Source organism: Vulpes vulpes, chromosome 16 (assembly GCF_048418805.1).
Source record: "Vulpes vulpes isolate BD-2025 chromosome 16, VulVul3, whole genome shotgun sequence".
Lineage (NCBI taxonomy): Eukaryota > Metazoa > Chordata > Mammalia > Carnivora > Canidae > Vulpes > Vulpes vulpes.
Window position 1 is genome coordinate 60,430,925 of NC_132795.1, and position 25,991 is coordinate 60,456,915.

Below are 25,991 nucleotides of genomic sequence, written 5' to 3' on the forward strand. Positions count from 1 at the left end.
GAGGAATGGATAAAGAAGATGTGGTTTACGTATACAATGGATTATTACTCAGCCATTAGAAATGACAAATACCCACCATTTGCTTCGATGTGGATGGAACTGGAGGGTATTATGCTGAGTGAAATAAGTCAATCGGAGAAGGACAAACATTATATGGTCTCATTCATTTGGGGAATATAAATAATAGTGAAAGGGAATAGAGGGGAAGGGAGAAGAAATGGGTAGGAAATATCAGAAAGGGAGACAGAACATGGAAGATTCCTAACTCTGGGAAACGAACTAGGGGTGGTGGAAGGGGAGGGGGGTGGGAGGTGGGAGTGACTGGGTGGCAGGCACTGAGGGGGGCACTTGACGGGATGAGCACCGGGTGTTATTCTGTGTGTTGGCAAATTGAACACCAATAAAAAATAAATTTATTATTAAAAAAAAATAAAATTATTAGCTGTTACCTCAGAAGACAATCACTTTATATATACTTACAGAATGGTGTTTATTACATTGTATGTAGTATAGTTATTTTAAAATCTCTCTCTACCCTATCTTCTTTAAGAGTAAGGGGTATATCAGGCATTTTTTTGTACTTTCCATCTTCTATTTTATACTTCCATAGTATGCTACGTAGCTCACACTGAATTATTATTTATTGATAAAATAGCTTAGTGAAGAAACCAAGACTCCTATAGCTTTAATTCTAAGAGGAATTAAAAAGGAGAATTAACCCAGGCCTTCATCTGGTTATCAAAATAGTAGCACCTTGAGGGACCTGGCTGGTTCAATCAGTAGAGCTTGCAACTCTCGGTCTCAGGATTGTGACTTCGAGCCCCAAACTGAGTGAAGAGATTACTTAAAAAAATAAAATCTTTAAAAAAAAAAAAGTAGCACCTGAATTACTTAAACAGATTTTTCATAATGGCTCTAGGTCCTGACTCATCAAGATTAAGAAGTGTGGGTTAAGGACACAGAAGGCAAAGTTTAATTTGAGTATGTTTACACATCTCAATGAATTCAGAAGCACATAGAAAATGTGTTCAAATTATTTTTAATATCTCCTCAGGCCCTTTAATAGAAGATAGGAGTAAGCTCTGAAAAGAGTGGAATGAGGTGGCCACTACTAACACAAAGATTTCTTAAATTCCCTCTGAAAAAATAAAAAAGTAGAGAGCAAAGAGAGTTTAACCTACCTCTCTCTTTGCAAAGGACAAAAAGGAATTCAGCAGCAATTTGCTTGACTCCAAGGTCAACATGTGTCATGAGGCGCACCAGCTTATTTCTCACAGTTGAGCCAACTTCAGGTCGATTTGTCACATCCCTCAATGGTGGTAATACCTAATGGCAGAAATGCAAAAACCATCATCAGTTGTGGGTACTAGAGTAAGTGAGGATGGTACCATGCAACTGGTCAGTCTTATGATGTCTATGAGCTCAGTTTTTTAAGAGTGGAAAAAGCTTTAAAAAAAAATAGAGGTTTGCTTCCAAATAAAACTAAACAAAGAAACCCCCTCAAATGATTTCATGCTTGTAATGAAAGTTCATTTGAAGAGAAACATCGCTTCACTGTACCACCATGAAATACTTTAATTCATTTCTGAGTTTTTAATCATCTAAGCATCTGGGGTGCCTTTGCCTGCCTCTGTCAAAATCCATTTTAAAGTCAGGTTCAGGGATCCCTGGGTGGCGCAGCGGTTTAGCGCCTGCCTTTGGCCCAGGGCGCGATCCTGGAGACCCGGGATCGAATCCCACGTCAGGCTCCCGGTGCATGGAGCCTGCTTCTCCCTCTGCCTGTGTCTCTGCCTCTCTCTCTCTCTTTCTCTGTGTGATTATCATAAATAAATAAATAAATAAATTAATTAATTAATTAAAAAAAAAAGTCAGGTTCAAGTTTCTCTTTCTTCCACAGGGTCTTCCTAAATACTCTGACTCCTACTGATTTTTCCCTTCCTGTAATTCCTGCAGCATTTAACAACAACAACAACAAAAAAAAACAAAAAAACTGAACTTAGGTTTTATTTTATAATAAAAATGGCTATTAATTACTGAATGCTTTCTAGGTGCTAGATGCTATAATAGAGGCTATACATACATTTTCTATAATCAATCTCCACAATAACTTTGCAAAGGAGGTAGTAACATCACCACCATCCCTATTTTATTGATTGATTTGCAGAGGGCCTAGGAAATGGCCTGGTTTGTCTGTTTGCTCACTCACCTATTCATCCACCCAGACCCTTCCCTCTTCAGGGTCTCCTCCTATCTCAACTGGTTGCTCCACCCTAGCCTCTTTTGTCAATTCTCTTTTTTCTTCTTGTTTTCTAAGTATTGGAACATTCAAGGGTTACGCTCTTGGGCAACATTCTTCACTATTTTCATTTAATCTACTGGTGATCTCATCCAGTTTTATAGCTTTATATGGTCTCCATATACTGAGAGCTCCCTAAATTATATTTCTATCTTAATTTCTTTACTGACTTCTAGAGTTTTAGGCCTCTTAAATTTAGCATGTCCTAAACAGAACACTTGATGCTTCCACCACAGCTGTTTCTTCTTAGTTTTCCATCCACTTCATTAAATGGTAAGTCTATTTTTCCAACTGCTTAGTACAAACACCTTAGAAATAGCCTCTTCTCTTTCACATCCCACATCCAATCTACCAGCAAATTATATTGTTTATACCTCTGAAATATATCCATAATCCAAACTTACTACCCTCTATAATATTAGCAAACCCTCTAATATTATTATTATTATTATTATTTATTTTTTTAAATCAGCTTTCTGGAACTTTTATTTATTTTTTAAAATTGCTTCATTTGTTTGTTACTATTTATTCATGAGAGACACAGAGAGAAAGAGAGGCAGAGACACAGGCAGAAGCAGGCTCCCTGTAGGGAGCCTGATGTGGGACTTGATCTCGAGTCTCCAGGATCACGCCCTGGGCCAAAGGCGGGGCTAAACGCTGAGCCACCCGGGCTGCCCCAAACCCTCTAATATTAGACGTACCAAGTTACTGGTACGTCTCACCTGAACTGGTTATTATCAAAACCTCCTAGTGGCCTCTGCTTCCATCCTGGTCCTTCTGTGATTTATCCTCTACAAAGCAGCTAGGGATCCTCTGAAAGTCAGATCACATCATTCTTGTTCTCAATGTCTTCCAGTTCCTAGGACTTCTCATTTTACTCATAGTGAAAAACAACGTCCTCACAACATAGGTTTAACATAATCCAGCTTCCTGCTATTTTTCTAACTTCATTTCTACTGTACTCCTGGCCAAAGCTGCACAGACCTCCATGGAACTCCTTATATACACCATGGACTTTCCCGTCTCATGGTCTTTGCATTTGTTGTTCCCTCTGCTCAGAAACCCTTTCTCTAGAAACTTTCATGGCTCATTTCCCTTATTTCAGAATCTGTGTTCAAATGTTGCTTATAGGAAGACATTTCCTGATCACCCTATATGACTAACCTTGTGCATTCTTTTTTTTTTTTTTGTGCTCCCTCTCCCAACCGCTTTAATCTTCCTCACAGCACTCATCACCACCTGATACGGTATGTATTTATTTCTTTACTATTGGCTTTTTTCCACAAGAGTCAAAGCCATAGGGGCAGGGATTTCTTTCTGTTTTATTTACTGCTCTCAGTGCGTGGCATATTACAGACGTTCAATAAATATTTGCTGATGGAAGAATGAATTAATTTGAATATCTTTCTTAAAAACATTTCATTTATTTTTTCTTTTTTAAAAAAGATTTTATTTTTAAGTTATCTTCTATACCCAACATGGGGGTCAGTTTACAACCCTGAAGTCAAGAGTCATATGCTCTACCAACTGAGCCAGCCAGGCACCCTTCAGATATCTTTTTAAAAACGCCTTCTATAAGCTGGGCACTATAGGAGGAAATGAGGATAAAAACAAAGTCAAATAATAATGAACTCTGCTAGACCCTTCATGTGTATATCATTTTATTTAATCTATTCAACTGACTTTCTTCTTTCCCTTCTCTTTCTATATTGAGTTCCTACCATGTATCAGGAAATACTGGAGGCACTGGAGATATGGCTGTGAATACAAATGGTAACTAAGTCTCAGAAAATTGAATAATCTACCCAAAGTGTTTACAGAAGCCATATTTCAATATTTCTGATAGTGTACAGCACCAGAATTTCTGTGCTCTATAGGCACAAAGTCATTGCACAGTAAATCCTTATTATTTGATTCACTAACCATACTGAGTTTTATATGGTCCCTATATACTGAATGAATTGAAGAATGAGACATCTAACGAGTAATTTCATGTAGTATGTGCCTACTGTTCTAGAGTGAAGACTCTATAAACAAAGGTTATCACCCCCAAATTTTGTTAGCTATGTTTTGGGTTTCTTAAAACAAGTTTTTAAAACAGAAGTGTGTTGCTTTCATTGTAATGTATCACTCCCAGACAAATTGTATTCGTATGGACTCATTCTATTTCTTCCCAAATACCACCCTCCTGTCAGGACACCCACCTGTCTTTTCCTTGACAGATCTTGGCCATTTCCTCATTCTGTCCAATCCACAGAATCCTTGTCTCTTCTGTAAGTCTCTCCAGACTAACCCGACCTTGGTCAGTAATTTCTACCATCTGTTCTCTTTCTACCTGCCTAAATACCAATTTCCTTTGGGTATGCATGAGTTGGATTTAATCAGATATTAACTACAGGGCATAATAAGAATTAATTAGCCATTGTTTCATTTATACTATTATGAAAACTAATCATCTGTTACTTTATATTCTGCCTTTCTTAATCATCATAGTTTAGACTGCATCGTTCTCAGAAAGAAAGCTGATTTTTTTGTGTGTGTCTTGTGTCTTTAATCATCTTTACTTGTCAGGTCTCATCTCTTTATACTGTAGTGCTTCTTTAAGGAAAAGTGGGTTTCAGGGCAGCCCCGGTGGCGCAGCGGTTTAGCGCCGCCTGCAGCCCAGGGTGTGATCCTGGAGACCCGGGATCGAGTCCTATGTCGGGCTCCTTGCATGGAGCCTGCTTCTCCCTCTGTGTCTCTGCCTATCTCTCTCTCTGTGTGTGTTTCTCATGAATGAATGAATGAATGAATCAATCTTTAAAAAACAAAAACAAAAACAGAAACAAAAAGTGGGTTTCATAATCTTTGTATCCACATGATAGGTGACCCAAGGCTTTCATATAAAGATATTGTTTAACAAATAGGCTTTCTGGCTATCCTGTTTAGAGATGGCAAAATCTAAACAGTTCAGTTGAAACTGAATCTTATGTGAAAAAGCTAAAATATAGAAAACTTAAAATATTTTTCATTTATGATTCTTCACCAAGTCCTATTATTTTAAGTAGAATATCTTAAAATAATCAAATTGGAAATGACCTTAATTCATTAATTAACTATTTTATTTGATTTAAATGAGTATTCATGCTTTCAAGGTACTACTCTTTTCTTCCAATGGACTATAAATTCCTCAAAGACAGAGTCTCTACTATCTAATCTCTCCTTAGCAGCAATATCTACTAATGTGCTTCATCATGTAGTAAGGTGCTTACTAAATCTTGATCATAAACATAAAGGGGGAAAATGAAGCTGGTTCACTTAATAAGGGAAACTCTATATGGCAAAAAAAAAAAGCAGTGGGGTGAATGGTGGTACCATGTACTAAAATGTGGAAACAAGGAAAGAAATATGAAGCGACAGGAAATCAAGAGCTTAGGTTAGGATATGTTAAACTTAAGACACCTACTATACATCCCAGGGGATGAGATGAGTAGGTAGTTTGTTACCAGTCTGATGCTGAGGGGACAGGTCCAGGCCAGAGATATAAATTCAGGAGCCATAGGCATATTTAAATCACCGGCATGGTTTTCAAAACCATGACTGCTGAATAAGATCACCAGGAGAGTGGGAGTGGAGTCAAAGGAGATATTGACTCTGGGCACTCAGAAATTGCAAAGAGGTTCCCTATTGTGTCCTAGAAATCAAGTGAAGAAAGTATTTCAAGAAGGACAGAATACTCAGTCACCTTAAAATGCACTGGGGAATACATTAAAAAAAAGAGAGAGATTGAGAACTATTAGATGAGGCAATGTTGGGTTGGTGACTTTTGATGAGTACCTTTGCAGTGGTGTAAAAAGCATGAAAGCCTAATTACAGTGGGTTCAGGAGAAAAAGATGAGTAAGGCAAATAGAAAAAAGTGAGTGCAGAAAACTCTTCTGAGGAAGAGTGCACTACGAAGAGCAGAGTCGTGGGGAGGCAGCTGGAGAAGTGGAATTGAGGGAAGGTATTTTTGTTTTTAAGATGAAAGATGTTTTTGAGTGAAGACAGAAATGACCTAGAAAAAAAAATATATATATATAAAAAAGGTTAATGTAAGAGAGGAGATAAATTCAGGAGCAAAGTTCCTGAAGATGAGAAGGAAAGGAATCCAGGACACAAGTGTAGAGGCTGGCCAAAGAAGAAAGTTGTGACAATCCACCCCTCATGATAGAAGGGGAGACACAAAGGATATATGATAGGGGCAAATGGACAGAAGACCAGTGGTGGAAAGAATTCTTTCCATGAACTCTACTAACATCCTACTCCAAACCTTCACCATCAGACCTCTTTTCAGCTGGCTTCCTTGCATCTACTCAGATTGCCCTAGTCTATTCTACATGTAGTAGCCAGAGTATTTTAAAATATAAATGAGGTCCCCTTAATTTAACTCACAAAATGGTCCCATGCTATCTCACTTAGAAGAGAAGCAAAAGTCCTATACAACCTTAGGCCATCTGGTTCTTGCTTACCTTTTTTTTTTTTACTTCATCTACCATTCTTCTTCTTACTAACTTGGTCTAGTCTCCTTGCTCTTCCATAAGCATACCAAAGCATCCTGTCATCTCAGGGACTTTGACCTTGTTCTTTCCACATTCCTCTTCCAGATTTTCTCAGAGATTTTTTTCTTACTTACCTAAGTTTCTACTCAATGTCACTTTCTCTGAGAGGCCCTCTCCATTCATCTCAGCCTCCCCATCCCCTGCTGTCTTTCTTTAGAGCACATCACTACTTGCCATCATAACATGTCTTTATTCATTTACTCTTGTTTCCCCACTGTAAGGAAAACTCCACAAGGTGAAGACTTCACCTGTCTTTCAGTGCTTAGAACACAGCACAAAGTAGATCTCAACTGTTTGCTGAATAAATGATTGAATGACTCAGAGAAATACAGAGGGTCACTTTTTTCTGGATTAGGAAGATTTCAAAGATTCAGACAAATTTTCCGAGTTTCTGATTTTATGAAATAAAACCATCATGAAAGAATACCACTTATTAATTTTATTTTTAAAAATGACATATAAGAAGATTAACTATGAGGTATAATATGCATTAAGCACTTACCTGATCTTTGAGAAATTTTCTGATATTTCGATGGGCTCGGGAACATTCTGTTAGTAAGCTGAGAACTGGAGTTAGACCTTCTCTATAGCTACTTCCCTAGAAAGAAAACCAGACATATATATTAGTTTCTAACAGTATTATTTTCTTCTATATAACGGAGCATATTAATACTCCTTTTTGAGGGAGAGACATTTTATGTTACCAAAGCTTTACAAACTACTTAAGAAGTTATCTTCCTAACGATGTTTCCATTCCATCAATTATGTTCATGTTTATAATGTCTGTTTTTATTCTCCCTGGATCTTCCTACATTTTGTGGGGTCCTCAATGGCTCAGCCCATGGGCATAAATGAGGCAAAGGTTTTGAAGGTCCACCCACATTACCTTGCTGCCTTTTAATATAACTGACAAAGCAAATGACATACAAAAGAAAATAAGCAGCTCACACCAAATGAAATATTGATGATTTTTTTTAAAGATAGCTTTTAGGTATTATGGAAAGTGTTTATCATCAAGTGTTTTGGGGGATAATTTTTATTTCTATGCCTTATAAAATAACTACATGGATAAGTAATTAATTTTTCCTTCACCTTCAGGCACAAGTCACAATTTTGGTATTGCATCAACAAAATTCTTGGCTTTAAACAATTAAATTCACTTGGTTTTTGTAACTAATCATATATTGTAATAAAATGATTTCCAGGGTACAATTATGCAATATGTCAGCTATTAAAAAAAACCTGAAATTTAAAAATCATGTCCTGTGATGTTTGAATATATGGCACACATTTACATTAGAAACATCTTTCCAAGGCCACCATTTTATCAGCCTTACCTTGTCTATTCTCTTCTCCATAAAACTGAGTAAAACATGAATGGCTTCCATATTCATACCATTGTATACCATGGTATTGTTTTTCAAAACAGTTTCTTTTTCAGCCGTTTTATCACTGGGCAGTTCATCTAGTGTCGTTGCCTCTTGGGCCGTTTCTTCGTGGGTTAATGGACAAATGAGAACATCCAAACAAGAGACCGGAACATTGCTTAAAAGGTTGACTGCATTGCTGAAAAGCAATTTAAAAATACAATATTTTAATTTTACTGAATAGTCCTGAATAGTTTGCACTAAAATGCAAACATAATAAGAAGTTCAGAAATGACTTCCAGGAGTCAATTAAAATTTTTCTTTTTCAAAACAAGCCTTTAATATTACCTGGCATTTACTGACTAAGAGACAGAAAATAAAGAGAACTGTTTAAAGTTCACATATGACAAATTAGAAAGAACAGATGTTAAATGGACACAATCACATGATGTCATGTCACATTCTGAAATGCTAAAATAGGAATTAGTGAGCTTTAATACAGCTCTTTAATTTTATTATGACACAATGCTAGCTTTATCTTTTTTCCTTGGGATTTTAAATCGTTTTGTGGAGCCACTGGTATTTTATTATTCCTTAGATTATAACATAAAGCATCTGAGAAGCTGTATATAAGCAGCTTATCACAGAGGCAACAGCATTAAAATCCAAATATTATAGGATTAAGTTTTGTTCTTCTAGACATAAAAAATACAATTTTTAGATCATCCTATTTTTTAAAAGACATTAGGAGAAAATGGGTAATGGTACTTCTTCTCTTTTTTTTCATCACCAGGTCTCTTTAAAGAAGCCAGCATAGCCATTTCAAATTTCTATCCCGTAGGTCCTTCTACTATACATTAATGAATACACGCACCTGGAATGCACACCAGTAGGGGGAACCCAAACCTTGTGTTTTTGGTATTACATAAAAATCTTGTTCTGTTGTTAGTGTATAAGAGATTAAAGTGACATTAATAATTTAAAAATTAGACATGTTCTCAATTAACAGATTTTCCTTCAGGCATTATTTCACAGTCTTTCATTTAAAAGGAGGCAGTATTCTCTGCTAACTGGATCTTCTAAGCCTGTGCCTCAGAACTTCCTGATAAACAACAATGGAAAGACAGGCATTACATTTCCTAGTGACAGAGAAGCAGATCTAAAAATAACCACATCCTGACTAAAAATAAACTCTTGCAAATGCAATCAGAAAGTCTAACCACTTGGAAACCAAACTCAGGGCTTAATCTATCCGATGCTGTCTTAATTTAGAACATAGTAATTCCTTTTAATTTAGATTATAGTGACACTCTCAAAGATAAAGTAAACAACAACAAAACAGAAATAAAATACACATTTTTTTCTTTCTTTCAATCTGAAGTGTAGCTCTCATTTCCCCAAGATTATTTCCTTCCTTCTTTTTATATTATGGAAAAAAATATTCATAAGAGATCAAAGTTTAAAAATTAGATAATGCAGAACAATGAATAGTAATGTAAAGGGTATCTAAAAAATCTGAACCAAGAAAAAAATAACAAGTCCTATGAATATACAGTTTCTGGTTAAAATACAAGTTATTTGGTGGTCCCCATGAAAAATCTGTTGCTGCTGCTGTGATTACTACTCGCTGTTAAACAAAGGTCTTAATTTTGATTATTTAAAAAAAAAATCACAAATGGTTGAAATACAACACTTTTCCCACAAACTTTCTTTCAAAAATTTTTGCAAATATCTGTAGTTCCTTATCTAGAGTTAAAAATGTTTTGCTTCTGACTTAAGCATTTGGAAACTGTTATTAAATATAGATTCACTGAGGATGAAAACAAAACGAAAGAACCCTGCCATAGAATTACTTTCTAAAACCGTATAAACCATTTTGAAATGTTAGGTTTTTTTCAACACATAGGGCAATAGGCACTGGAGTCCATTGATAGTATGATTCTCTAAATCTACCATAGAGACCATACTGAAAAGTTTAAGATAATGCATTTCATTATAAAGGAATGTTTCCCGTTAAATTCATCTAAAATAAGCAGTTTCCAAGAATCTGGTAAATTTAAGAAACAAAATGCAGAGTTTGATTCAACAAATGTTTGGAGGTTTTATAGACTTTTCAAGAAAAGTTCCCATTTTCTCATTTCTTATTAAACAACCAGGTTTCCAAACAACGCAAAATTAATTTTCTGGCTCACTGTGTTTGAGCTATTCTTTTTAAGTAAGGAAGGCCCGCTTTTTGAGCTCTGTCACTTCTCTGACAGTTTTATTTGTGGTAGAAGGGTGTATGAAATTCTCCAGCTACCAGGAAGTCAGTGACTATGCACAGATCCGCACAATGGTGTTTGCATTCCTACTCCAGGGGGTAGAAATACTGTGTATATTACTCTCCCCTTTTCAGCTTCCTAGAGATCATTAATCACTGGGACATGACATCCTCCCACTCATGCTCCCAGCCCCCTCCTGATATGCAGATTCAAAAGCAATGCCTATTTAGAACTCCTTAATGCTCTGATTAAAGCCTTTTTATTTGTGAGAGGGAAGGCAATCTAAAATCTAGTCCTGTATCATTGGCCTAACATAACTTAATATCAAATAACAACGAGGAACATGATAATGGTACATGTAGACCTATAGCCATTAACAAATCTTTCTGGTTCAAATGTATCTTCTTTATATTTGGGGCTCACATATCTTTTTTTTTTTATGGCTTGAGTTTACTTAAACCTTAAGATTTCTAAAAGATTAAATTCCTAAATTTAATCTAGCTCAATTCAGTAATTATTTATTAATTATTTGTGTCAGGCATTGTTTTATGAAGAAAAGAGACAAATCCCTGCCTTTATGGAACTTATGTTCTAGCACAGAGAGAACAGTCAATGAAAAGTAAAAACAAATAAGATGACTGAATAGCACGATTGACGGTGGTAAAATGGCCTGGCAAGGAAACTCAGGACGGTAAGACCGAACATGTGAGTTATAATTTTGAATAGAGTAGTTAGGGTAGTCCTCACTAAAATGGTGTCTTTTAAGCAAAGTCTGAAAGGAAGTAAGGGAGTGAACCATGTGCCTAAGTGGGGAAAGAACATTTCACATAGAAGAGGAAGAGCAAAGACTCCAAAGTAGTAGTGGTATGACTGAAGAACTGTAAAGAAGTTAATCTTGCTGAACGACAAATACAGAAAAAGGAGTAGGATAGGATATCAGATAGGTATGGGGGGGCAGATTGGTTTTGCAGGCTATTATAATTTAATTTTGATCTCAATGAAATGGGAGCCACTGTAGGGTTCTAGATGGTGATATAGTCTAATTTACTTTAAAAGGGTCACTCTACTGTATTGAGAACTGATGATGGTAAGACATCAAAGGTGAGAAGAATGAGGATGTTACTATAATAATTCAGGTGACTGATCATGATGGTAACAGTGAAGTGATTGTATCTGGATACATTTTGAAGGATATTTCTTGATAGGTAGTTGTGACGTGTGAGACCAAGGTTCTAGCCTTAGCAAGTGGAAAGCTAGAGTTCCCATAAACTGAAATGGGAAATGCTGCAGGAGAAGGAGCTTTTTAGGGGAAGACTAAAAGCTTAACTTTGAATATGTTAAGTTTGGGACATCTATTAGATTTCTAAGTGGAGATGTTAGCAGGAAGTTAACTATAAGAATCTGGAGTTCAGGGAGGGAAATCTGGATTAGAGACAAAACTGAGGAGTCATTAGCATGCAGATGGTGTTTGAAGATAAAAGACTGGATTGGAAAAAAAAAAAAGACCAGATTAGATCAGTGAGGGAATGAGATGGACTGAAAGACTATGAAAGCTGAACGTGAGGCACTCTATGTCTAGAGGCTGAGGAACTGAAGAAGAAATTACAACTATGAAGTAGAAGGAAAACCAAGATAGTATGGTATCCTGGAAGAATGTATATACACAAAAATGGAGTGATCACCTTGTCAAATGATGTGGACAGATCAAGTAAATCATGTTACAGGTGAGAAATGTCCACTGGGTTTAGCAACATGGAAGTCACTTGTGACCTCAATAATAGTCATTCTGGTGCAGCAATGGCTCTAAAGCCCAAGCATATCAAACTCAAGAGAGAACAGCAGAAGAACCAGACAGTCAACAGCTAGAGGAGTTTTTCTATAAACAGCAAGAGAAGACTGGAGGAGCTGCAGGTGAGAAGTTTCAAGAAAACTTTGGATAAGATATGGATGGAAAGACCGCTGAATGCTGCTCTCAGCAAAGCATATCTTTTTAACCCACAGCAACCTGATCACTGTTCTCTAAATGTGCCATACACACATACTCTTTTCTGTATTTAGCCATGTGTTCTCCTGCCTAGAATGTTCTCATTCTTTAAGACCAGCTTAAACCTTACTTCATTCTCAATAAATATTTACTCTGCCTTGTGCTAGGTGCTAAGTATACAGTATAAAGCAAAGGACAAGGCCTCTAATAGAGGGGCCTTAGTAGACAATGAGACCAAAAAAGTACATGTATGTGTGTGTGGAGTGGGGTAGGGGTATTACAAAGGGGACTGCCATGATGAGATGTAGGTTATGGCCAGATGGGTTACTGATGACCTTAAACCAGAGTTATTCTGGCAAAGAAGAAGGTACAGAAGCCAGGGAAACAGATTTCCCCAATGAGGCTGCAGATTATTAATAAGTGCAAAAGGACAATAGATATTTACTCTTAAACATAAAGACAGAGGGAAGCCATGAGGATTCTAAGCAGAGATATGCTTTTTGAGAAACAACTCTGCATGCACGCAGTGGAGAGGATGAACCAACCTGTTGAGTTAGGTAAAATGTCCTACAAGCCAGAGCAGCCTGAGTGTTTAGAAGTGGAGAAGGAAGATGGTCTGACAGCTCTGGGATTGGGTGCTTCAAAACTGGCAGGACAGAACAAATGAGGGTGTATACATAGGTTGAAATCATGAACCAGTGCTTTAGAATAGAGAGGGAAGAATGCAAACCCACAGGGGGCTTACAGGTAGGAGAAATAGGAATCATCAGGAGACCAGAGGTCTGGATGAGGATGGAGAACAGGTGTAATATGAGTAAGAAAGACTTTCCTCATCATGTTAGAACACAATGAGCTTGTCCTTTAAATTTTATTAGCAATTATTATTTGGACAATTAAGTCACTGGGGAACTACTCAAAAACTATCTTTTGACAGCTCTTCTACTATGGTCTTGAATTGGTTTCTAACTTTTCATAAAATTTATGTCTTGTCTCCTCATTTAGACATTATGTTCCTGTAGAGTATGTACTGTGGAGCCCTTCAAGGACCTAGTATGGTGCTCAATGATAGTTCAAAAAATATCTGTTCACCTAGATAACTCACAGTAACAGTAAGAATCAGGTTAAAGAGCTAGGAGCTTTAATGATAACAAAAAATAAAATAAGATTCCCTTTCTCCAATCTCTCCAGACAAAGTAAACTCTCTTGTTTTCTGTATGCCTGTATAAGCTTGTTTGTGTCTTAAACAACACTTATCAAAATAACTGCACTTATTTATTCACATGTCTGTTATGTCCCTTAGCTGGTGAGCCCTGGAGAACAGAGATTGGACTATATTCAGCTTTGTTGTCCTTGAGCTCAGCATAGTGCCTAATATATAGTTAAGTGCTCAGTTAATAAATATAAGCCAAATGAAATCATCCAGTTTTCAAACTTCTGCAAAAAAATTTTTATTGAAGTTTTCACCATGTTAAGAGTAGTTACCAACTGTCACTAAACATTATTACAATATTATTGACTTCATTCCCTATGTTGTACTTTTCATTCCTATGACTTAATTATTTTATGATACAAAGTTTATACATACTCTTAATCTCCTTCATCTATTTTACCCATTTCCTCATCTCTTCTCCCCTCAGTTTTCAAACATTAATTAAAAGTCGGCCATGTTTAAGACATTATGCCTACCTAATGCTGTGGTAGTAATCATTTTGCAATATGTAAGTCTGTCAAATCAACACCATTGTACACCTTAAACTGAAACAATATACATCCGTTGTATCTCAATAAAGCTGGAAAAAAAGACATTTCTTAGGACTGTAATGAGGTATTATTAAGTACTAAATTGTCTCATTCAATACGTGTATCTCGTAAGATAAAAAAAGTTCGTCTAAGCAAAGAATAAAAAAGGCAAGGAGGTAAGTACTTTTTAAAGACATACTGGCTCTTTGAGTGCAGGAGAAAAAAAAAAAGAGAAAGCGTTTTGTAGATCCAATGTGCTAAGTGAAAGAAATTAGACTGAGAGGCTAAAAGGAATTAAATCAGATCTGGTCCATCTCTCCCCTCACCTGTCCAGCATTTAGGCCATTCCCATCTTCCCCCTTCTCTCTAGAATAAAACAAAACCACAACCACATCCACATCCACATATGGCTATTTATGCATAAGCTTACTGATTATGGACAAGAGGACTGAAAATACTTTCAGGAAGACAGCAGAGATGAACAGATTTAGGATGTCCTTTAATGTATCAAAAAAGGTGGCTCAAAGCAACACTTTACTTGTTACTTTAAGTACAGACAAAAGGAAATGAAATAAATAGATTTTAAAAACTATCTAAGATGCTGATTAGTGGAAATAAAGGTTAAGGTCAGCTGTCTATGTGAGCTAACTCATTTTATCTCTACGTCCCTGTCCTCTTGATTGCTCTGGGGGCGGGGACAAAAGGACACTGTCGTACAAAGACAGCACATCAACAAAAGCTGTTGCCAAGCCATGTTTTTACTCACTCATCTCCTGGAGGAGCCTAGAATGTTCCTGTCATGCATGTATCATAAAATATATCTAGCTTGAGAAAAACTTAGATGAGTGGAAAATAGACTTCTCTACATGATCATAGGATGTACACAGAAGTTCCTACACAAAATATCAAAATCAAAAACAACTTTTCAAAAGAGATCTGGAACTCAGTATTGGATCAAAAAGCCAGCGTGCTTATTGTAATAATAACAGAAGTGGCGGTGACAGTACTGTGATGGCAGAAGCAGGGGCAGATCTTTCAGTTGCTGAGTGTTTCCTCAGTGCCAGAGACAGAGTGTTTTATTAATGTCTCATTTAATCATTACTACAACTCTTTGAATTTGATGATAATGCATTATCATACACTATCCAGGTTTACCTATTTCATTACATTTTCCCTAAATCAAAGTGTCAAGAAGAAAAAAAAAAAAAAAACAAACTTAGAAAATAACTTTAAAAAAATGGAACAAAATGTTACTTTGAAAATATTCTGATTTTTTTTTTTTTTGTTCTAACTTTGCCTTAGACACACACACACACCTGATTTTCAGGCCACTATAAATATGCAGAATTTAATGGGTGTTACAATTTTAGTAAGTTTCCTAATATAGCCCTTTGAGGTTAATGCAGTTTTCTCTGTATTTAAATGGCTTAGCCTAGTGTCACTACTCTCAAATGGCACTAATCAGTTTAATTCTGATTAAAGGGACATGCAGGGCCATTCCAGATAAACTGTCAAGTCAGCAGCAACCTCAATCTTCTAGGAAAGCCTTTGAGAAATACGCCTATATCCTGTTTGTGGCTCTAGGGATATCCCTTCTTATTTACAGTGTAGCTAATAGATATTTTATCAGACCAACTTTTAAGATAAAAGCAAATTTAAAGAAAAATATCTTTAAAATTTAAGAAAAAGTAAATATTATCAGAAGGAAAAGAAAGAAATCTGATTACTTTTGTAAAAATCTGATTTTTAGGGATCCCTGGGTGGCACAGCGGTTTAGCGCCTGCCTTTGGCCCGGGGCGCGATCCTGGAGACTCGGGATCGAATCCCACGTCGGGCTCCCGGTGCATGGAGCCTGCTTCTCCCTCTGCCTATGTCTCTGCCTCTCTATCTCTCTCTGTGACTATCATAAATAAATAAAAAATAAAAAAAAAAATTTAAAAAAAAAATCTGATTTTTAAAACATCTCCTTATTCTCTTTTTGATAAATAGTGGGTGCTGTGTTAAAATATTAAATTAAAAAAATAAAACAAAACAAAACAAAAAAATATTAAATTTATCAGAGAAATCCTTAGCAATGTTTTTTGTAACTAGTATAACAATTCCCAAAACACTTTCTCCTTACATTCTTGTATGAATGCCATTTAACTTATGATATCTGATTTCCAAAATAACAAACAAAAAAAAGCCATCAATTTACTCTTGGGCTTATTATGAATCCATTTTTTTAAAGTTTTAGTATCTGTATTTCTAGTGTCTCTTGATTATGAAAAAAATTACAGTGAATCAAAATGTTTAAGTCTTTTTAGAGGCTATAATTTATTGCACTTAATCTGATTATTATTATTTTTTTTAATCTGATTATTTTTTTAAAGGGACAGTCTCAAGAAAATCAAAGGAACTTTTGATCTGTAGCTGAAGAAAAAAAGTCACACTTTTTACGTGTGAAGAAAATAATTTTTGAATGTTTGCCTACCAGAGTACGTAAAGATAACCTACCAACAAACTCTGTACAGTATCAAATAATAAATTGCTGATCCTAACTAAAATAATAAGGATTTGATTGAAAAATAACAATTAAGGTTATGTTTCATTTTACACTCTGGTTGTGTCCCTATGAAGTTTTACATAAGCCATATTTTGGAAAACAGACTATTATAAATGCTCAAAAGGCACTTTCTACTATTAAGAAGAACCCAATTTTATTTGTAAAGCAGAGTTAATGCCAAAGTTAATTGAAGATTTGAATTTATTTGCAGTGTTTAAAATACCATTTGTATTTAGGGTGCCTGGATGGTTCACTTGGTTCAGTGTTTGCTGTCAGCTCAGATCAAGATTCTAGGACCTTGGGGGATGCCTGGGTGGCTCAGTGGTTGAGAGTCTGCCTTCAGCTCAAGCGTGGTTCCAGGGTTCCAGACTGAGTCCTGTATTGGGCTCCCCAGTGGGAAGCCTGCTTCTCCCTTTGCCTGTGTCTTTGTCTCTCTGTATTTCTCATGAATAAATAATATCTTAAAAAAAAGATTCTAGGACCCTGGGATTGAGCCCACAAGTGGGGCTCCCTGCTCAGTGGGGAGTCTGCTTCTCCCTCTCCCTCTGCCCATCCCCCTGCTCATGGCTCTCTCTCTCTCTCAAATAAATAAATAAATAAATAAATAAATAAATAAATAAATAAAATCTTTAAAAAATACCATTTGTATTTTAAGAGACTAGAGCACCATATGCAGTCTTAACTGTTGTTCCTGCAAGTCTGATCTAGAATAGAAAGAGAACTAGAAAAATGCATGAACTCAGTTCTCAGAGAATGACATATTTCAACAGTAGTTCATCAAGAGCTCCAACAGGCAAGTCACCAACACCTGAACTACTTTTTAAATATTAATACTTGAGACTGACCAAATTCTTATAGCAAGTTTTAAAAATTTAATTAATACATATTGCTTAAGGTATACTTTTCAGTATTTTTTTTTTAAAGATTTTATTTATTTGTTCATGAGAGACACACAGAGAGACGTGGAGACATGGGCAGAGGAAAAAGCAGGATCCCCACAGAGAGCCAGATGTGGGACTCAGGGATCTTGCCCTGAGCGGAAGGCAGATGCTCAAGGGCTGAGACACTAAGGCATCCCAGTAAATACTCAAAATGAAGTCAGTGACGGTATTAGTTTGAGTGTAGTAATGAAAAGCAGGATTCAAATCCAAGCCCTGTCACTTACTATGTGATCTCAGAGAAATTGCTTCATCTTTCTATGCCCCAATTTCATCACCTGTCAAAAGGGGAAAATAGCAGTACTTACCTCATAAAGTGGGTGTGCCGTTTAAAATAAGTTAATATAAAGCACTCAGCATCATGTCACTACACAGTATTCAATAACTACTGAATTGTGCTATTATTATTGTTGCCCTGGGTTTTATGGTTGAATGCAACAAATGCCAAATTGTCTTCTTTTGTTGGGACTCAATTTAATAAAGTCAAAAGGGATAGAATGAAAATTTCTCATGAGGACACAGTAATGATTTCTCACCAGTTACCTGATTTGCTGTAATATTTTCACTTTCTTGTGCTTATGACAACTAAAATTACATGCATAAAAACAAGAATTGATGATGTCCTTCACTAAGGTATCAACACAGAGGTTACCTACCTGTGCAGCTCTTCTGTTTTGTCTTCAGTTGGACCTACGATTAGTAAACAATGGCGAAGGACAGCTGCCATGACACGGAACTGATGAGAATCACTCTACAGCAAATAAAAAAGAGGAAAAATTGGGGATTGAATGCCTTAATGAGGGAGTCTGGGGTATCACTACATCCCTTACATCGCTGAGAGTCATCATATGGTCCACCTGTCCCCCTAAACAGTCATTCTTCTAGCATACGTAATAGAAGTCAGGGTATTGTAGAAAAAGTTCTCAGCACTTAGTGAATAGTTACTGTCTCACATGAAGAGCTACAGTCACCTCCAGAAATGGTTAAAAACAGAAGGTGGTGATCTAGCTAGCATTCCTTATGGCATGTCAGGCAAAGAGATGCATGATCAATATCTAGGTATTTCCCATTGTTTAACCTTAAGATTTGATTCTCCTGAGGATCTTTGCCATTTCCAGAAAGCCTAGATTCTTTTGATAGTATACTGTTCCAGTCTATTAATTGTTATAAAAGTTCAAATAGATGTAGTGCTATCAGATATTTTAATAGTGGGTTGTATATCCTTAATGCCTCATTTCTGGATTTTCAAAATCAATAAATTAAAATCTGTAATCTATCAACTTCATTTTAATGAGTCTTCTTAATCTCCTAGGTCCCCCAAATCTTGTTAATTCTTTCAGAATTAGCAGCAAGTGATGAAAAAATAATGATGTGAGTTTAATCTCCTATTTGCCAACATTTACTCATTGGTATTAAAGACACATAAAGAGTCAGAGGGACAAACACAAGCAGTAGGAAATAAGCTAACTTATGAACAACCACTTAGTTTACCTCCTCTTTTTTAGCGAGATCTTGCACTACTAGCATTTCCTTAATCACCTGCATCAAGGTCATATCTCTCTTCTTCCAGATTTTTAGTAATTAAGAAGACAGATAAAATGAATGATCATTATAATAGAGATCCTGCACATGCTATACTTCAGGAAGTCACGAATTACTTCAAAAACTATTTGAAAATTTAAAAATCTTTATAAAAAACTTTAAAAGTTTAGCATATAATTTATCTCAAGTCTGTATAAAGTAAAATATACTCATATACATATATTCATAGATGTTCTTATATTCACATATATAACTCAGCCTTCTGAGAAGATATGTCTTATAAAATCTAACAAACAATAGAGCCTAATTTCATTACTCATAATGCAGATGACAGTATTTTAAGCATAAAACTATCATATGTTCAATTTGGAAGAGACAGAAGCCTCAGTGGCATAATGGAAAAAGCACCGCACTTGGGAGTCTAGAGTCTAGGTTGTGACCCTAGACAAGTCATATAGCTACTCTGAGCCAGTTTCCCCACGCATCTCCACACATACATGACTGTTAGGGTTATAGAAGAATTAAAGAGGATGCTATACAAGGAAGTGCTTAGCACTTGCAATGGAACATTTGAAGGTGAGGGGGAAGGATGAGGGAGGAAGGAAACAGAAGATAGAGCTAAAATGAGTGATAATGAAATAATCAAGTGTTGTGGAAGGAAGAGAGGAAAGGGAACAAGGAATCGGTGGAATGCCAGAGACACAAAGACTGGCAGGGTTGACCTGGACACCGTCCCATTTGCCATCCATTTCTAAATGCCTGAAACAAAATTCTCTAATATGCAAATACACTTTTACTTTCCCCAAATTACATGAAGCACACCGAAACACATATGAAATTCTTCCACTTCTTAATTCTTTTTTTTAAAAAAGATTTTATTTATTCATGAGAGACAGAGAGAGAGGCAGTGACATAGGCAGAGGGAGAAGCAGGCTCCCCACAAGGAGCCCGATACAGGACTCGATCCTGGACCCCAGGATCACGCCCTGAGCTGAAGGCAGATGCTCAACTGCTGAGCCACCCAGGTGGCCCCCAACCCTTTTTTTTTTCTTTTTTTTAAAGATTCATCCATTAATTTTAGAGAGTGAGCAAGTGTGAACAGTGGAGAGGGGGACAGGGAGAAGGAGAGGGAGAGGGAGAGAGAAACCTAAGCAGACTCTGCACCCAGCCAGAGCCCCAGGTGGGGCCCAATCCATGACCCTGAGATAGCGACCCCAGTTGAAACCAAGAGTCTGATGCCCAACTGACTGTGTTACCTAGGCACTCCTTCAATTTCTTAACTCTTAGAATATCATATTTTCCTTGGTTTTGAAAATTAAGTGGTAATGCACTTCCTTTTAAACTAGATTTTTCTGAGGCATCTGGGTGGCTTAGTTAAGTGCCAACTCTTGATTTTACCTCAGGTTACAACCTCAGGGTCGTGAGACAGAGCCCTATGTTGGGCTCTGCACTGAGCAGGGAGTCTGCTTGGTATTCTCTCTCGCCATCTCTCTGCCCCTTCCCATCTCCATGTACTCACTCACATGCACACGCTCTCTCTCAAAACAAAACAAAAACCTAGGTTTTCCTTTATTCTAGATATCACAATTGTTCTCTTCTCGTGCTGATATTGACAAGCAAAACTATCCATTTTGCTCTCTTTACTTGCAGCTGTAAACCAAAAATCCTACTTCCTTCTGTCCCAACTTTTATAACACCAATTCCCAAGTTATACCTATGTCTGTGATGCCCTCTTTTACCATAAATCCACTAAATTCTCTTTATTTTTCTACCCAAAACAACTGCTAAAATCCCTGGATTGTTTCCTCCACTACTGGCAATCACCAATTCCTTTTCATCTTTCAGGTCCCAGCTAAAATATTTTATTAGAGAAGCCCCTTCTTTGACCACCTTATCTAAGTAGGTTTCTTCATTATTTTCTATCACTGTATCTTGTTACTACCATTCCTTTCATAAAATCATAATTTGTAATGACACATTCATTTATATACTTGCATACCCATTGTTTTCTGTACTGATCTATTACCTTCACAAGTTTAGAGTGCATGTGTTTAATAGGTGTTCAATAATTATTTCTTTATTTTAGAGAGGGAGAGAGAGAGAAACGAGAGAGAGAAAGACACAGAACGAGAGAGAGAAAGAGAATCCCAAGTAGGTTCCATACCCAGTGTGGAGTCCACATGGAGCCCACAGCCCTGAGACCATGACTCAACAGAAGCCAAGAGTCCAACGCTCAACTGACAGAGCCACTCAGGTGCCCCCGTGTTTGATCATTTTTAATGTAAATTATAAGTAAAACAAAAAGTGACCCAGTCATCAGTGGGCAATTAGATACATTTTTACAAAAATGAGCATATCCATATAACCAGCATAAAAATGATCCAAAGCCAAGATCAAGAACTCCAGAAATCTCTTCATGGCCTCTTAGAATGATAGTCTCCTGCTCCTCAAGGGTAATCCTAACTTCTAACATCGCAGATTAGTGATTTTTTGTTGTCAATGAACTTTACTTGAATGAAATAATAAAACACAGACTCTTTTGTGTCTGGTTGTGAGATTCATTCAGGTTGTTATGTGTACCCACAGTCTCTTCATTTTCATCACTTGAGAGCAGTGCTATTCGAGGTGCAGTCTATGGACCAGCGCTGGGCTGGTCCATACCATTTGCTAATGATCTGCAGTGCCACAAGTGCCAAAGGTGTGCATGAACACTTAAAGACTTTTCCAGTTTGACACTGTGTGTAATATTGTACTATATGAAAGTTTTATTCTGATAGCTAATGCAAAAAAATTCTAGTTAGGTGAAGAAAGCACTGCTGAATATAATGAATATATTACAATTTACTTATCTATCCTACTCGTGATGTTTCCAGTTTGGGGCTATATTCATGAAGACTGCTGTGAGTATACTTTCTTACATCTCATTTGCTGTGTCATAGGGCATATACATATGCCAAGCTTTAGAATATATTCCCAAATAGCGTTTCAAAGTGTTTATACCAATTTATACTCTCACTACTTGCTCTACAGTTGTGGTTAACACTTGGTATTGTCAGCCTTTTAAAATTTAGTCATTCTTGTTGGTGTGCAATGGTCTCTTGGTTTTATTTTGCATTTTCCTGATGACTAATGAAGTTTCATACAACTACTGGTCATTTGAATACCTCTTTTGTGAATTGCCTGTTCAAGCCTTTTGTCAATTCTTCTATTAGGTTGGCTGACTTTATAACTTTTTCTGGATATTCTTGATAGAATATTCTGGATAGAGTCATTTATTTATAGATGTCTTAAAAAATCTTCTCCCTTTTGGTGGTCTGCTTTTTTACTTCCTTCTCTTGATGAGCTCATTTTAATGAAGACCAAGCTGTCAACTTTTCCTTTAAGATTTGATTCTTATTCTGTCCTGTTTTAGAAATCTTTGCCTACTTAAGAAATGTATGACTTAAAGTCATGAAGATAATCTGTTTGCCTTTAAAAGCTTTATTGTTTTACCTTGGGATCCCTGTTTTACTTTTTTTTTTAATTTTTTTAAATTTATTTATGATAGTCACAGAGAGAGAGAGAGGCAGAGACACAGGCAGAGGGAGAAGCAGGCTCCATGCACCGGGAGCCCGACGTGGGATTCGATCCCGGGTCTCCAAGATCGCGCCCTGGGCCAAAGGCAGGAGCTAAACTGCTGCGCCACCCAGGGATCCCTGTTTTACCTTTCATATTTAGGTTCTCATCCATCTCAAATTAATTTTTTGCATATGGTATAAGATAGGAATTCAAATTCATTTTTCTTCCATACAGCCATAAAATTAATTCAGTGCAACTTATTAAAAGTCCACTTTTTCCCAACTGCATTCCCACACTACCTCTGGCATAATCCAGCTGACTATATATTTATAGGTTTATTTCTAGACTCGACTCTATTCCACTAGTCTATGTCTCAGTCAAAATTTGTTGAATGAGTGCTCCCATTCAAGAAGTCTGGCCTGAATACTATTTCCTAGCGTTGGCTATTCTGCAGTATGACATTCCATAAGTAATTTTTCTATCTGATCTTTTGTATCCTCATTTGTCAAATGGGGTGAATGCTCTTGTAGCACAAGGATGCTGGAAAGATTAAATATAATTGTTCTTTATAAAACATTATACAAATACAGTTTATATAACTATAATTTACTTGTTTCATCTTAGCTTTGATATCTTTAAGATATCAATATTCTCTCCTCTGAAATCATATTATCTCCAAAGGTTGAGAAGAAAAAAAGTCATCAAGGATGAAGGGAGGAGAAAGAGAAAGCAAACAGGCTTGCTGTGACAGTGGAAATCCAAAATGAGATAACATTCAATTAAAACAGAGATTAAAAACTCAGGAAATTCTTTGAGATCTCGGGCAGCCCTGGTGGCACAGTGGTTTAGGGCCGACTTCAGCCCAGGGCCTGATCCTGGGGACCCGGGATCGAGTCCCACGTCAGGCTCCCTGCCTGGAGCCTGCTTCTCCCTCTGCCTGTGTCTCTGCCTCTCTCTCTCTCTCTCTCTGTCTCTCATGAATAAATAAAATCTTAAAAAAAAAAAAAGGAAATTCTTTGGGATCTCTTTATATATAGCCCTTACTTCTTTTTTTTTAATAATAAATTTATTTTTTATTGGTGTTCAATTTAGCCCTTACTTCTTAATTACAAATCTACTATTGTCCTGTTGCTTTTTTCTCCTGTGCAAACTGTGGAAGATTACACTTTTGTTTGGTAAAGGTATCAATTTCCTCACATCTTTTCATTCAAAGTGTCAATGCCTGAGAAAGTCTGCAGGGAGAATACTGCACAGCAATGAGTCCTAATAGAGTATTGTTACCCCAGGGTAGTTCTAATTTCTTCAAGAAGGTTTAGGAAACTTGTCTTATGAAAATGTAATTTCAATCCTATATAAAGTGAAAGACACTCAGACACAGAAATATACATACCCCCCAATTTTTGCACAATTACCTAGAAATACAGCTATATCTCAGGTAGCATTTTATCCTATGTTTCACCCTGGTCCTTTTGCTTACCTTTACCATGATTATTTGTCCTACCAAATTGTTTATGTTCAAAAACCTCTGCCTCCTTTGAGGCAAAGATAATATACTTTACCTCTGCATCTTTTGCATCTAACAGGATTCTGGGCAGAGAGTAATAAATGCTTTTTTGAATTATTTACAAGGGGAGATATAAATGTTATAAAGTAGAGTGCTGTAACTTTAAAATGGCTAGAAATCTGCTGCTCTAAACAGTGTTATTAAAGGTTTAGGCTTCTAGAGAATTTTTTAATAGCTTTGAATTTTTTTTAAAGATTTTTATTTATCTGAGAGACAGAAAGAAATACAGTGAATGAGAAGAGAGGGGAGGGGCAGAGGGAGAGGGAGAAGCAGACTCCCTGCTGAGGGGGGGAGCCAAACTCAGGGCTCGATCCCAGGACCCTGAGATTATGACCTAAGATGAAGGCAGATGCTTAACCAACTTAGCCACCCACATGCCCCAACAGCTTTGGCATTTTAAAAGGTATCATAAACTTTTCCTTCCTCTCTGCTAACTTTGGACTTTTTCTCCTATATATTTCTGTATATAACATTTTATTTTTCATTAAACAAATATTTATTGATTGTCTATTCTGTCCTAGGTTCTGTTGCTTAGCAGAAAGACTATGCAGTGAGGTTAGACATACCCTTAAAGATCTAGAACATATTGTATTTAAAGAATCTATGCATTACTGAGGTGATTCTTATTTCTAAACATATAGAAAATATAGAGAAGAATAATAAATAATGTAACAAACATGTGTATATCTATCTGTGTTCACATGTCTGATTTTCCTATTAGACTGGTTTTTGAGGGCAGTGATGTTTTCTTCATCTTGTATCTTGTATGTCTAATGTAGAACTTGGCACATTATTGGGCACTCAATGCTTATTAAAAAGATGATTCAGCAAAAAAACATGGCACAGCTTGAAGATTTATTTTTGTTTAATACCATGTCCTCTTCCCACATTTCCTTTAATGTCTCTAAAGTAATCATGAAACTATGAAACTAACCTTTTCTGTTACACTGTGACATTCCCAATTAATGTCTCATATTGGATATTCACTTTTTTATCTGACTCAAATGCATCTTTTGACTACTCAGAAACTTGTACTTACTGCACTGTTCCCACTTGGTTGTCTGACTCTAAAATGTCTGTTGGTCCTTGTGTTTTCTCATTAAACTGCACTGATAACCTAGGAAGCAGAAGGGAACGTGTGCTAGGCAAGGGATTTCAAGAATGATGTGCTTTCCTCCATCAACAAAGAGATTTAGCAAACTGTTAAAGCAGGAGGAAGACAAGACCATTTCAGTTAACTTTTCTAGAATTGACCTCAGGTCCTGCTAAAGTAGCTTTTTGACCATCTCACACTTTGTACTACCTTTAGGAAAGAGAAAATGAGACAGGGAGGGAAGGAGAAAGTGAGGGAGACAGAAGGGCACCATGTGGAAATAAGGCCAGCTACATTTCCTACTGAATGGAAAGGAATCTCCAAATTAATCTGCTGATGATATCAGCAGGCAGGCAGGAATGTAACACTGAGATATGAACCTAAAATGGACATTGATTTTCTCTTTTTGATGAATTATAAATGAACAGTGATAAATAATACCTACTAGAACAGTTAAAACCAAAACCAAACATCTCTATCTCTGTTAACAGTTAGATAAAGGTGATATGCCCCGAGTCTGCAAAG

General features: G+C 36.6%; 1 protein-coding gene across 9 annotated transcripts in view; it reads right to left on the bottom strand.

The window, feature by feature from the left end:
• RIC8B (RIC8 guanine nucleotide exchange factor B) overlaps positions 1-25,991 on the bottom strand; it is a 99,954-nt gene that overhangs the window by 32,135 nt on the left and 41,828 nt on the right. For all 9 annotated transcript variants that reach the window (XR_003236851.2, XR_011997883.1, XR_003236848.2 and 6 more), the window contains exons 4-7: positions 18,366-18,460; positions 8,212-8,440; positions 7,377-7,472; positions 1,182-1,326 (exon numbers count right to left, since the gene is read on the bottom strand). Coding sequence is in view for 2 of the 9 variants with exons in the window: in XM_026010934.2 (XP_025866719.1) it covers positions 1,182-1,326; positions 7,377-7,472; positions 8,212-8,440; positions 18,366-18,460 (565 nt within the window). In the remaining 7 variants the exon portion in view is untranslated. The remainder of the gene's footprint in view (positions 1-1,181; positions 1,327-7,376; positions 7,473-8,211; positions 8,441-18,365; positions 18,461-25,991) is intronic.